Source organism: Limanda limanda, chromosome 1 (genome assembly GCF_963576545.1).
Source record: "Limanda limanda chromosome 1, fLimLim1.1, whole genome shotgun sequence".
Lineage (NCBI taxonomy): Eukaryota > Metazoa > Chordata > Actinopteri > Pleuronectiformes > Pleuronectidae > Limanda > Limanda limanda.
In genome coordinates, this window is record NC_083636.1 from 33,348,305 (window position 1) to 33,360,513 (window position 12,209).

Here is a 12,209-nt window from a genome sequence, read left to right on the forward strand (position 1 = left end):
TTTCCTGTATCTAGATTTTCAGATATAATCACATTTTGTGCAAAACATTTTATTCTCAGTGCTGCAACAGGTCACAGTTATTCCTGACCTGTGCATTTAAATAACATAACCTACACCAGATAGGTTATGATAGGGACCCAAGAGTATTGGGTCCCCTCTTGGAAAACAGGCAGTGCACATTTTCACGAAGTTTAAAGACTTTCTCTGAGTCTTTGGTGTTGATAGTTTACAAGGCATCTGTACGCTGAAGCCAACTTTTACACCTCCAGTCCTTGTTCATCGTCCTCCCAACATTTCACCAGCAGCCAAAATGTCTGACTCGTCTGGCTTTCATCTTGACTCCGCAAACAACAACACCAGTATGAGCCGTGCACTGACAAATAACTCCAGCAAATATTGCATTTCATGGTGTCCGTCCAGGCTGCAGTTGAAGTCGTGCAGGGTGAAGATAAAGTGTGGAATGCTTTAATCAAACCCATGTGAATCACGTTGTGGCCTTTGCAGTCATGAACACTCATAAGAGTTATAGGTTCTCCAATATCAAAACCCTACACGAGGGAGTATCTTATGCAGTAATTGTGCTTCATCTCTTTAACAGAGGTGAATTTACTAAAATAAATTATATTTTGTTAACTGTCTATGATTTCAAATGGTACTGATGCTGTCGTGACTTGAACGTGATCTAACACGTTCAATTTCCTTCAATTGTGTTATTCAAGCATCTTTTTATAAGCTAGACAAGTTGTGGGATTTCCCTGAGCCATACACAGACAGTCCATAATGGATGGATGAATAGATAGAAAGATGATTGATGGTTAGGCAGGAAAAGGAGATAGAGGGAGGGATGGATAGATAGACAGAGAGAGGAGGGAGAGATAGATGGGTGGGTATATGTTGGCAAAAGAACAAAAAAAGGGTAAAAGACTAAAATAGGTCTCTGATGTTATAATGCACTTTATTAAATTTGTAATAACTGGTGAAATTATGTTATTTTATAACGAATCAATTTTATTTCCTTTAATTAACTAACATGAGGAGGTCCATGTGAGATATAACAGACTGCACATCTTTCTATAACCTGTAGCCATCTTTAAAATCTCCACGGCTAACAGGGGAGTGTCATCGTTTACACAGGTACAGATGAATGGCGGTGGCGTGAATCTACTCTTGATCACACTCGTTCTAAAAAAGCCAAAACAAACCCGCAACCATCAGTGTACGTGGCATCCAGCGGTTGCAGCAGCGGAGGGGGGCCCTGTGTGGCTGCTCCGTCGACTCGCGGGGCATTGTGGGGCGGAGGCGGCCTTTTCTCTGGCGACCAGGGCGAACGGGAAATCTTCAAGTAAATAACGCGAGCAAAGGGGGCGAGGAGCACACGGTCCGAGCCGGAGAAAGAGAAGAACACCCCCCCCAGCACCAGAGATCCAGCCACCCGGTGTTAACCCAGAGGAAGAACCGCTACAGGCGCAGCAGACATGGGGCAGGAGGAACTCATGAGCACCGCGGAAGACGTGGCGGATCAGGTAACTTCCAGTGTCCCCCCTCCGCTAGCCGCTGTTAGCATGCTAGCCGCTAACTAGTTTGGAAGTGACTCTCCCCCTGTTAGCGGTCTGACGGCTTTACTGTTAGTTTGTACACGTCTGCAGTTTCCCTGCCGGGGGGACTCGAACCTGTGACATTTTTGTGAAAGCAGAGGCTCGTTTCCTCGCGTTTAGAGAGTGTGCACTGCTGGTGTGTGTCAGTGTGCTGTCACACGTCTCCACATCGATCACTGTTCCACAAAGTGCAACTGTTAGCTTCAGTTGACAAGTTACACTCGGGAGCTAGCAGCTGGTTAGCTTGTAGCCACACGGTTTAACCATATTGTGTATTTGCTGCTAGCTGCGTTGCATTGATTTCACTCCCCTGAGTTTGGCTTTTCCCCAAAACTGGACAATCTGTGTGTGGCCTTGACAAGAGCTGCTCCAACACCCAGATCACCCCCCACCCCCCCAAAAAACTATGGATCTCTTCACTGTGTGACACATGCTACAGCTAGCTAGCTTTACCATTGCTACTTTTTTATTTTACTGTACTGGCGTGACAACAGGTCATCTATTGCTCCACAAAAATTGAGGTTCAATTCTGATTTCAGGTCAGCCTGTGTGACACATGTTGATGTGAAGCATGGAGGTAAAAGTGTGTGTGTGTGTGTGTGTGTGTGTGTGTGTGTGTGTGTGTGTGTGTGTGTGTGTGTGTGTGTGTGTGTGTGTGTGTGTGTGTGTGTGTGTGTGTGTGTGTGTGTGTGTGTGATGTACCTTCTGTCCTTTTGTAAAGTTGCCACAGTCGTGTGTGTGTGCTGCATTCATAGCTTTATGTTTTTTTAGGACGAGCCAGATCCATGGAGTAGATCTGTTATTTCTAATATCAACCCTGTGTGTTTTGTGTATGTTTGTGCCAGCTGTGTGAGGTCGAACCCATCCCACATGCCAGAAAATACTCCACTACCTTAATTTGATTACGCCTGATTGGTTCATACCCTCCTATCACGAGTTCTCTGTTTGGTGTGTTGTAAAAAAAAAAAAAAATGAGGGCATCTGGACACTGGTTTGTTTGCTGTGTAAGAAATGTTGCTAAGCCCATTTTAAGGGCACATCCCTCACTAATGGATCCCTGAGCTAACATGTTGCTTACACCTTCTCCACAGTCTATTTGCAGCCTGTGGCTGAGACCCTGCAACCCTCGGGCTTGTTCCGATTGGTTCCCCTCTTCCTCCATTCACATCTCGCTCAGCAGTCGTAGTGGGAGGGGATAGACGCTGATAGGCCGCCGCGGTCTGGCTGTGCTGATGTGGACTGCCGAGGAGGCGGGGAGTGGGGCAGGTCACGGCTCCTCGACTCTTGGCACTGGACTGTCTGAAAATCTGCTCATGAATTCAGTTTGTCAGAAGAGCATAGGGTAGTTCGTTGTTTTTAACTATTCATTTTATGTTCTCAACTCCAAATCAAAACAAAGGGGCCTTTCGGGAGACTGTGACATGGAGACCTGTTATCTACTTAAGATCTATAGACCACAACACAACGTCTACCGGCATGTTTTACCTTCTAACTCTTTTGAAATCCGTTGCATCAGTTTATAATCTTATGAGTCTTAAGCTCCACGCCTTTATTGCTTCTTGGTTTAATATTTCGACATTCACTTTAGAGAGGGAGAACCATATGTGGCCTAAATCGTATGGCTTAGCGTCACGTGTGGCTAACTGGAACACAAGTAAGTGATTGTACGGTGTTAAACTTTGAAAGGTAAACGATCTATTCCCTTTTTAATTATTAAAATAATCAGTTCGAAGATAGTGTAATATTAGGGATATTTTAAAGGCTGTTATGTGAGGGGAAAAAGTTGAATCTGCATTTTGCACCTATTTTATTGCAGCTACTGATTAAAGCAATAAAAAAAACTTACTCCACAGTTCACATCACACATAACTACCATCATTTCTGGTACCATCATGCACTGTTTCCTATACCTCACAAGGAGATCTAGATCCTCTTTAGACTCAAGCAAGTCAGCAATTGTAATTTAAATTACTGTTATTCTGACATTCGCTTCAGCATAAGACTGTTCAGCAAATGATAAGTGGATTTATCACTGTTACTATACTTGACAGTGTTTATGATAGTTAGTAGCAGGCTGCCCCACCTTGGACTATTTGTTTTTTTTAAAAAGGATGTTTTTATAAAACTCTGTTGTGATGTTTTGCTCCTGGTGACCGTGGGTCCTTTAAAAACCTTAAACTTTCTAAAGAAGGCAAACGTATTAAATTCAAGATTGAATGGGTCTCGGTGAAGAAGAAGAATCATTGGTGGAGAGTATCGGGGAGAAAGTGATTACTTTGGGGGAAAAAAGTATGTTTTCACTTTTGGTGTGTATTTCCAATGCATGTTTGGTCTTTCATTTAATTTCAAGGGGTTTTAAAAATGTCTAAAGGTCTGTTTATAGCTTCAGACTCCCTGGTTACTGCTTAATGACCCATTATAATGTTGTATTGTTGTGCGCGATGTTGTCTCTTTCTTCTTTAGTCGCCACATCATCTCTTTCTTTTCTCGCCAGTCACTTACGCTCTCCTGTTTTCTCTCCTGTTGTCCAGTTCTTGCGGGTAACCAAACAGTACCTTCCCCACCTGGCACGCCTGTGTCTCATCAGCACCTTCCTGGAAGATGGCATCCGCATGTGGTTCCAGTGGAATGAGCAGAGGGACTACATCGAGTCTACCTGGAGCTGTGGCTACTTCCTGGCTACGTGCTTTGTGCTGCTTAACCTCCTCGGACAGCTGGGTGAGTGAGTGCGTGGGAGTCTTTCAGTCAGGACCAAAGACATGTCGCCTCAATGTTTTCATGTTTCTGGGGGTCGTGAGGAGGGACTGAAGCGGCAAAGCAAAGCACATATATATTCACAGAATTTTTTATAGATGTACACAGGTTTTTTTTTTTTTTTTTTTTTTTATATTCTTTATTTTTTTGACAGTTGTCTACAAAAACTTACATCAGCCCAAGGGCAATTTTCTTTCTTCTGCTGTCAACCTTTTTCAAAATTGGGTAACTTTGTACATTTTGGCAGAGGTACAGTGCGTACATGTAGACAATAATCACAGATCAGTAGAGAAAAAAATAAAAAATAAATGAATAAAAACAAGCCGAATATAAAACAACATGTTAGAGGGTGACTTGAGAGAGAATGGGATAGAGGTTGGTGAGGCTCGCTAAATCAAGACAACATTACAGGGTCATTCAATAATTCCACAAAGTCTGGCCTTTGGGGTTTTACATATCTCACCCATTTGCTCCATAATTGGATGAACACAGTTTTCTGAAGACGAAGGAAGAAAGTAATCCTTTCCATGACATAAATGTAATTTACTAGAGATGAGCCGGATACTCGGCTGAAACGAGTATCCGGTACGGATAAAGCACTTTTGCCAAGTACGATTATTATACGAGTAATCGGAGTCATTATCTGTGCTCGGACTGAATGAAAATCCTCACACAGCATCACAGCGCTCCTCCTGTCACACACGGCTCTGCTCACTCACTCACAGAACAGCTCTCTGTCTCTCAATCACTCAGGTTCACTGCGCTTTGGGACTGTGTGTGTGTGTGTGTGTGTGTGTGTGTGTGTGTGTGTGTGTGTGTGTGTGTGTGTGTGTGTGTGTGTGTGTGTGTGTGTGTGTGTGTGTGTGTGTGTGTGTGTGTGTGTGTGTGTGTGTGTGTGTGTGTGTGTGTGTGTGTGTGTGTGTGTGTGTGTGTGTGTGTGTGTGTGTGTGTGTGTGTGTGTGTGTGTGTGTGTGAGACGCGAGGGACGTTCACTGTCTCACAGAGAAATTAACACTCTGTGTTTTTAGTATAGAAACACGTGAATTATATTTGTTCACAAGTCATAATGACTGGTTTTGTTATTTTCACTTTACATTTACACTTACTTTACAGTAAAGTAAACCTCTATTAAATACAGTACAACATGACAGTTTGTATGGTTTGAAATTGTCATTTATTATCACACTGGCATTTAATTATCACGGCAAACAATTACACTGCACTAAACTTTAAGTGTTAATGTAAAGTGAAAATAACAAAACCAGTCTGTATGACTTGTGAACGAATATAATTCACGTCTTTATATACTAAAAACACAGAGTGTTCATTTCTCTGGGAGACAGTGAACGTCCCTCGCATCTCACTCTCACACACACACACACACACACACACACACACACACACACACCTGGTGTGGAAATACATTTAAAAAAAATAAAAATAAAAAAATCATAAAAGAATTTCAAAGTTAAAAAAGAAAGTTATGTTGAACCAGCCCACTTCCGGGTTAAATCACACCCACTTCCGGGTTAGGCCCCGCCCACTCCGAGTACGGATACTGATACGGATAATTCATATGGTTAACAGATACAGATACAGATAATGCTGTACTCGCTCATCCCTATAATTTACTATATCTATCCACTCTATCGTGGGGGGCTCATGAAGCAGCCAGTGCCTTGTGTACACAGGGGTTTTTAGCGCAATATCCTTTCTGCAAAATTGAAAAAAATGCTTACCACTTTTCTATTTTAAAGTATTTATTTTATTAAACATATGAAAGTTTTAAACGTGCACCTGGTGTGTTTCAGCCACATCGCGTCTGCCATTTGCAGAGAGTTGCTCAGTAAAGTCAAGCACAGTGAACTTTACTTCAGGGATACAAATCATCTTGCTGAATAATGAATCATAGGAGACTGTTGTGACGTATTGAAGGATGCAGTCAGGCGCACTTGATCATGAATCTGTTGCAGAACTGCTTCACGTAGCGTTGAACTTTGAGGAAGATCAGTTCTAAGAGCAGAAGTTTGTGCACTGAACAAGGCGTCAGCCAAAAAGCAGGCATTTTTCATTGGGAGACTACTACAAACATTAGCCATAACTTTAACCATCTTTGCTCTCTTGTGTGTCCCAACAGGCGGCTGTGTCCTCATCCTCAGTAGAAATTTTGTACAGTATGCCTGCTTTGGATTATTTGGCATCATAGCGCTACAGGTGAGAATAAAGACACTATGACTACATTTTCAATATACTCCCCCAACAGTTTGTCATTGTGTCTAATCTGAAACATTTTCCTTTTTTCTCCACCAGACTGTCGCTTACAGCATTTTATGGGACCTCAAATTTTTGATGAGGTAGGTGTCACTTAGTTTTTGTCACAGATTCAAAAATGGTTCTTCACTGCCTCAATAAATTATAACAGAGAAATTCTGTCTTTATCAAAATATTGTGCATCATGTTGCTTCGGCTCTCGAACATCCACTCTGATCTCCAAATTATTTATCTTTCCTGCCTGAATCATGTGTCCACATACAAGTGGGAGGCAGTTAGCTGACGTTTGAAGCAGAATGTTATTGATTGATATTGTTTTTACACTGAATGGTGATTTCTGATGTTAAGCTTTAAATTCCATTGCCTAAAATCACAGATTAGAAGTAGCTTAATCTGGTTGAAAGAATGTGCTGCAGAAATGGAAACTTTTAATATGCTTGTAGAACAGGGTTTTCACAGTGTCTTAAAAAAGAATAATCTGACTTTTAATATGTTAAATTATAACATACTATGAGGTACGTAGATGGATAACGTGGGGAATTAAGAGTTATTCTCTACCAGGCTACTTCATCTTATCTTCAATTATGGGAAAACGGAATTCATTCTGGAACTCTGATATTTCTTCATATCAACCATACTTGAGCCAGCCCTTAAATTTCATTCATTATGGTCTTGAAAAGTCTTAAATGGAACTTGTTTAAACCTGCAGAAGCTTTTCACTATACGTGAAACGGTTGGTTAAAATGACTATAATCAATGTGGATGAGACCTGTGGTTTATTTAATCCTTAATAGTCAGATGAGTCATCACAGAAATCTCTTGTGCCATGTTGGACTTTTCTGTTTGAGCATTCTGTGGACATGTAGTTCATGTTCTGTGGGTTGTTTACTATATATTTCCTGTAAACAATAGAGTACTATTGTGAACCACACTCATTTCAGTTAATAAATAGAACAGCACACAGTAGAGCACATACCTGCTCCAAGAACAGTCCCCTTAAATTCAATCAAGCTGCACTAAATTTATTTTACTCATACACATCAGTCTCCTAAGTATTTCAGATTTTTTTTCCCCATCAAGATCCATGAATTATTCCCTGCAAAATCAATGACATTGTACAAAAAAAAGGTAAATTTGGCAATCATAAGAGTAAAAAAAACAAACCTGGATCCTATCCTTTGTCTGGAGCCATCCCAAAATCTAATGGGCTCTGTCTTGGCCCATGTCCTATCCCTTCACCAAGTTTGGTTGAAATCTGTTTTGTTTTTTTTACAAACAATCAAACCAACCAACCAACAAGGAGTCAGGGCTAAAAACAGGATCAGCTGATCTGTCAATTGAAGTCAGCCTCCTCTTCTGCTTGTTTGACTTCAGGTCTGACATGCACTGTTCAGAAATAACCTCTCTCTCCTCCCACAGAAACCTTGCCCTCGGAGGTGGTCTGCTCCTGCTGCTGGCCGAGTCTCGTTCGGAAGGAAAGAGCATGTTCGCCGGAGTCCCCTCCATGGGAGAGAGCTCGCCGAAGCAGTACATGCAGCTGGGCGGTCGAGTTCTGCTGGTGCTCATGTTCATGACTCTGCTGCACTTTGACTCCAACTTCTTCTCTGTGAGTACTGGTGACACAGTGGTCGCCTCCATTCTGCAGTCCTTTCACCCACATGGATTCCTTATCATTCAGTCAAGGCCAGTGCAGCACCACATTCCTCTGGACACAGCTTACATTCTACGATGGCAAGACTTCACTCAGAGCACATCTGTAGCTGAAAAGCATTGCATTCAGTCACTATGGTGTCAGATTGACTCACTTAAACAATACTAAAACATGATTTTTGACTGGCAGTAGTGATGTTCATTTATCATTAGTTCATCTTGGTCAAATTAGAGCATAACATCTGTTTAACTTTGGACTTTCCTCTTTCTACAGATCCTGCAGAACATGGTGGGAACCGCCCTCATCATCCTGGTGGCCATCGGCTTCAAAACTAAACTCGCGGCGCTGACCCTCGTCATTTGGCTCCTGGCTATCAACGTCTACTTCAATGCTTTCTGGACCATCCCCGCCTACAAGCCCATGCACGACTTCCTCAAGTACGACTTCTTCCAGACCACCTCTGTCATCGGCGGCCTGCTGCTGGTGGTGGCGCTTGGTCCTGGCGGCGTGTCCATGGACGAGAAAAAGAAAGAGTGGTAGGCAAAAGGAAGGGATGAGATACGAGGATGGCCCAGCACCACTAAGGTCCCCCCACGACCGGGACACAGAGACCCTCCCTCTCCTCCAGGTCCCCCCCACACCATCAGGGTACATAGGTTTTTTTTCTAGTTTTTATTATTTGGCCAAATCCACAACACCATCCCATAGTTTTTTTTCTATTCTCCACCCGACTGCTATTTTTATTTTTTCGTTGAACATGTTCATGCCAGATGTTTTTTATTTTAAATAAACTGGATTATAAACGAATCCCAATCCAAACTTTATAGAAAACAACAATAGGATGATAAGTGGAAAACGAGATTTATTTGTTCTGTGTTCAGTAGATGAATGAAAATAATTTATTGTATTTTATGGGTGTTTTTTCCATATCATAGATTAATTTTCATATTTTCTGAATAAGAGTGGAGATGGTGCAGCAGTTTGACACCCCCCCCGCCATGGACGCTGATGTTTTTCTGCCGTTGGATCTCGGAATACCTGAGATTTTCTCTCCACATTGATTCAGAAATCTTGGGCACTCATTTGACAGCAACTCGCATCTACCCTCCAGATTTCATCTCCCCTCTCTTTTTATAAACCATACCCTTTCAATCTGTACATCTTCAGTCTCAACTGACTGAACCTGGGGGGGGGCGTGTAAATTGTATAGTGGTGGATTGCAGCTGTACTTGATTGAAAACTTCAATGCAGTTGTTAGCTCCAGGACTTGTTATTGGGCACTTTGTTCTGTACGTCTTTGGCAAATGCCTTACTAGTGCACTGTATGTGATCGGGGGATAGTAGTCGGGGAGGCTCAACGTTTGTGAAACATCATATAATGCGACCTAGAAAAGCAAAGAGGATTAAGCAGAGTCACTTATCACCTGAACTTGCGTGTTTATTTCCCTGTGTAAGAAAATAAAAAATATTCAGTGTAATGATTTTCAGAAGTTTATATTGTATTTTTGATCTTTTTTTATTTTGGAAGTTCATGGCGAAAAAATAAAAATTAAAAAATATAAAGTTACTGGCTCGGTCGAGGTTTTATGCTCTCACAGATTTACTGACATCAGTGGACTATGAAATGTGCACACTCCACTAAGGATACGCACAGTAGAGTGCAAACATGGAGCATAGTACAAAGAACACGTAAACAGTACTCACTTAGTCTCCTCAGAATATGTGAATAAAGGGTGTTGAGTTGGTGCTGGAAAGAGCTTCGAGCCCCAGATTAGATTTTTAGGTCAGAGACATGGAGAAAATACTGACCTCTAGTGGCCAGCTGCAGTAAACACCTCTGTAGTGGAGCACAGCATCATTTTCCGCCACGTTGATAAGCTTCAGGACACATGTACACATCTGAAGACTGTTGTGTCTTTTGATTCTCATGATAATAAAGCATTGATTTATGTGTGTTATTTACAGCGGTAACAGCTGAAAATAAGAGTAGGTATTAAATTCATATATATATACATATTTTATATAGTTATTTATCAGGATAATAATAAAGGTTAATATATTCAGATGTTTGCTCCTCCGTCCTTGTCTCAGCATTGGACCTGAAACCACAAATGGCTCCAGGTGGAATGATAACAGCCTTCTTAAAGTTTAGAACTGACCCTTTAAATTCATTCAAACTGAGAATGTACTCAAAGATATTAAACAATATTTCCCTTTCACTTATTACCTCAACCAATTATCAAGGGAGACGTGTGATTGTTAGAATCTAGTTCAAATACGTATTGTGTGTTTTATACTTGTATGGAATTACAGTGCTGGACTCTGCAAACACTGGAGTTGTGTTTCACTGACGGAGGAAGTATCAGCGGTCACTGACACCACAAAGCCGAAAAAACTGACGCCATTGAAAAGAAATATGAAGAAGTAGGACATGATATACAATTTCCTCCCAAGCTAAAGTATCAGAGTATTTATAACTGCTGCAGTGAATTCATATAAGCTTGGTTGAGTGTGTAAAATATTTCACAAAACATCAGAGTTTAGAGAAAGATTAAAAAAATATGATCCCCAACATACTAAACTACTTTATATCCTCAACATAAAATAAAAAAATGTACTATGTAAGAACCCATTATAATGTCTTACTTCTAAATAAAAAAGTTGTTATTGTGCCCTAACTGACACCCACTATTCAGTGTCTGTATCACCAGGACACCGAACAGTTCTCTAACGCTGAAATAATGAGCGGATTAATTGAGAAGTCGATAAACAGAAAATGTATTAACAACTTTGCTAATTTCTTGATTTTTAAAATAATTTTAAGCTAAAATGCTCAAAACTTGTAACCAGCTTCCCGTGTATTTTGCAACTTTTAAAAATGGAAGATGGACCTTTCCCCACTCTATAATCTAAAGAATAAATCAATAATTTATTAGATGTATTGATAATGAAAACAATTCTTGGTTTTAGACTCACTTTACTTCTATGGTGACATAATTATATTAAAGTGTTTTGTGGACTAAAACACTTTCACCACCCTCCATCGGCATAGTGGTAAGTAGATGAGTGGATTTTGTGGTGAACTGTCCCTTTAAGGAGCTCAGTCTTCTAACAGGGGGCCCAGTTGAGGCCACATGACAAAAGTAGGGGCCACCTTATTTTCCTGCTACGCCTCAGTGCATTTCCATAAAGTTGGCGGACTCTTTGTGAGACACGTTTCCTTAAGAGCATCTCTCACCATGACAACAGCACCGTTCTCCACATGTGGATGACGTGCATGTACGTGAACGCGCAACAGTGTGTGACTGCGTGCGACCCTGAGCTCGGTGTGGGTTGGTGGATGACGCCACGTGGGCTGAACCAGTCAAACCAGTCCAACCGGTTCACCGCCGCGGGTTCGATACTCCTCCGCTGCCCCTGCTCTCCTCCGGTCCTCATCCGCCGAGCTGCAGACACCTCTCCCGGGGACGACACGCTCATCTCCGCGGTAAAAAACAGACAGAACCCCCCCCCCCCCTCTGGTGAGTGGCTGCAACACATCTGCGCGTTTTTGCGTGTTTGCTCCAGGTTGAGGTTTCTCAGGTCAGTCACACACATGGATTTTGGCCGGAGGTTAAATAGTAGCAGGGATTTGCAATAACAGCAGTGTATGTGTGTGTTTGTGTGTGTGTGTCTTTGTGTGTCTTTGCGTGTGTATCTTCTATAGTGCCGTTTGTTACAGCTGCTGATTCAGGATATGAAATCACATGTGCGGATTTCATCATCATCATCATCCCTATCAAACCATGCTGATGTGATTTCTAGCTGAAATACAAGTTGATCCTGTCATTTGGAAGAATGAAGCATAAAAGTTAGATCTAATAACCTCCGAATCTATTCCCTTTTTTTTTATTTTAATGTAAATGTGGCCTATGTTTACGTTTTGTTTAGATTTGACA

The 12,209-nt window shown here is 41.6% G+C and overlaps 1 protein-coding gene across 1 annotated transcript; it reads left to right on the plus strand.

Annotated features, from left to right (window-relative positions):
- Nucleotides 1-1,251: 1,251 nt before the first annotated feature.
- surf4 (surfeit 4) lies at nt 1,252-9,838 on the plus strand. Its single transcript, XM_061071234.1, has 6 exons — nt 1,252-1,523; nt 4,127-4,313; nt 6,487-6,563; nt 6,660-6,703; nt 8,040-8,226; nt 8,545-9,838. Exons 1-6 carry the CDS (start codon nt 1,476-1,478, stop codon nt 8,809-8,811), a joined length of 810 nt encoding a protein of 269 aa, XP_060927217.1. The 5' UTR covers nt 1,252-1,475; the 3' UTR covers nt 8,812-9,838.
- Nucleotides 9,839-12,209: the final 2,371 nt, after the last annotated feature.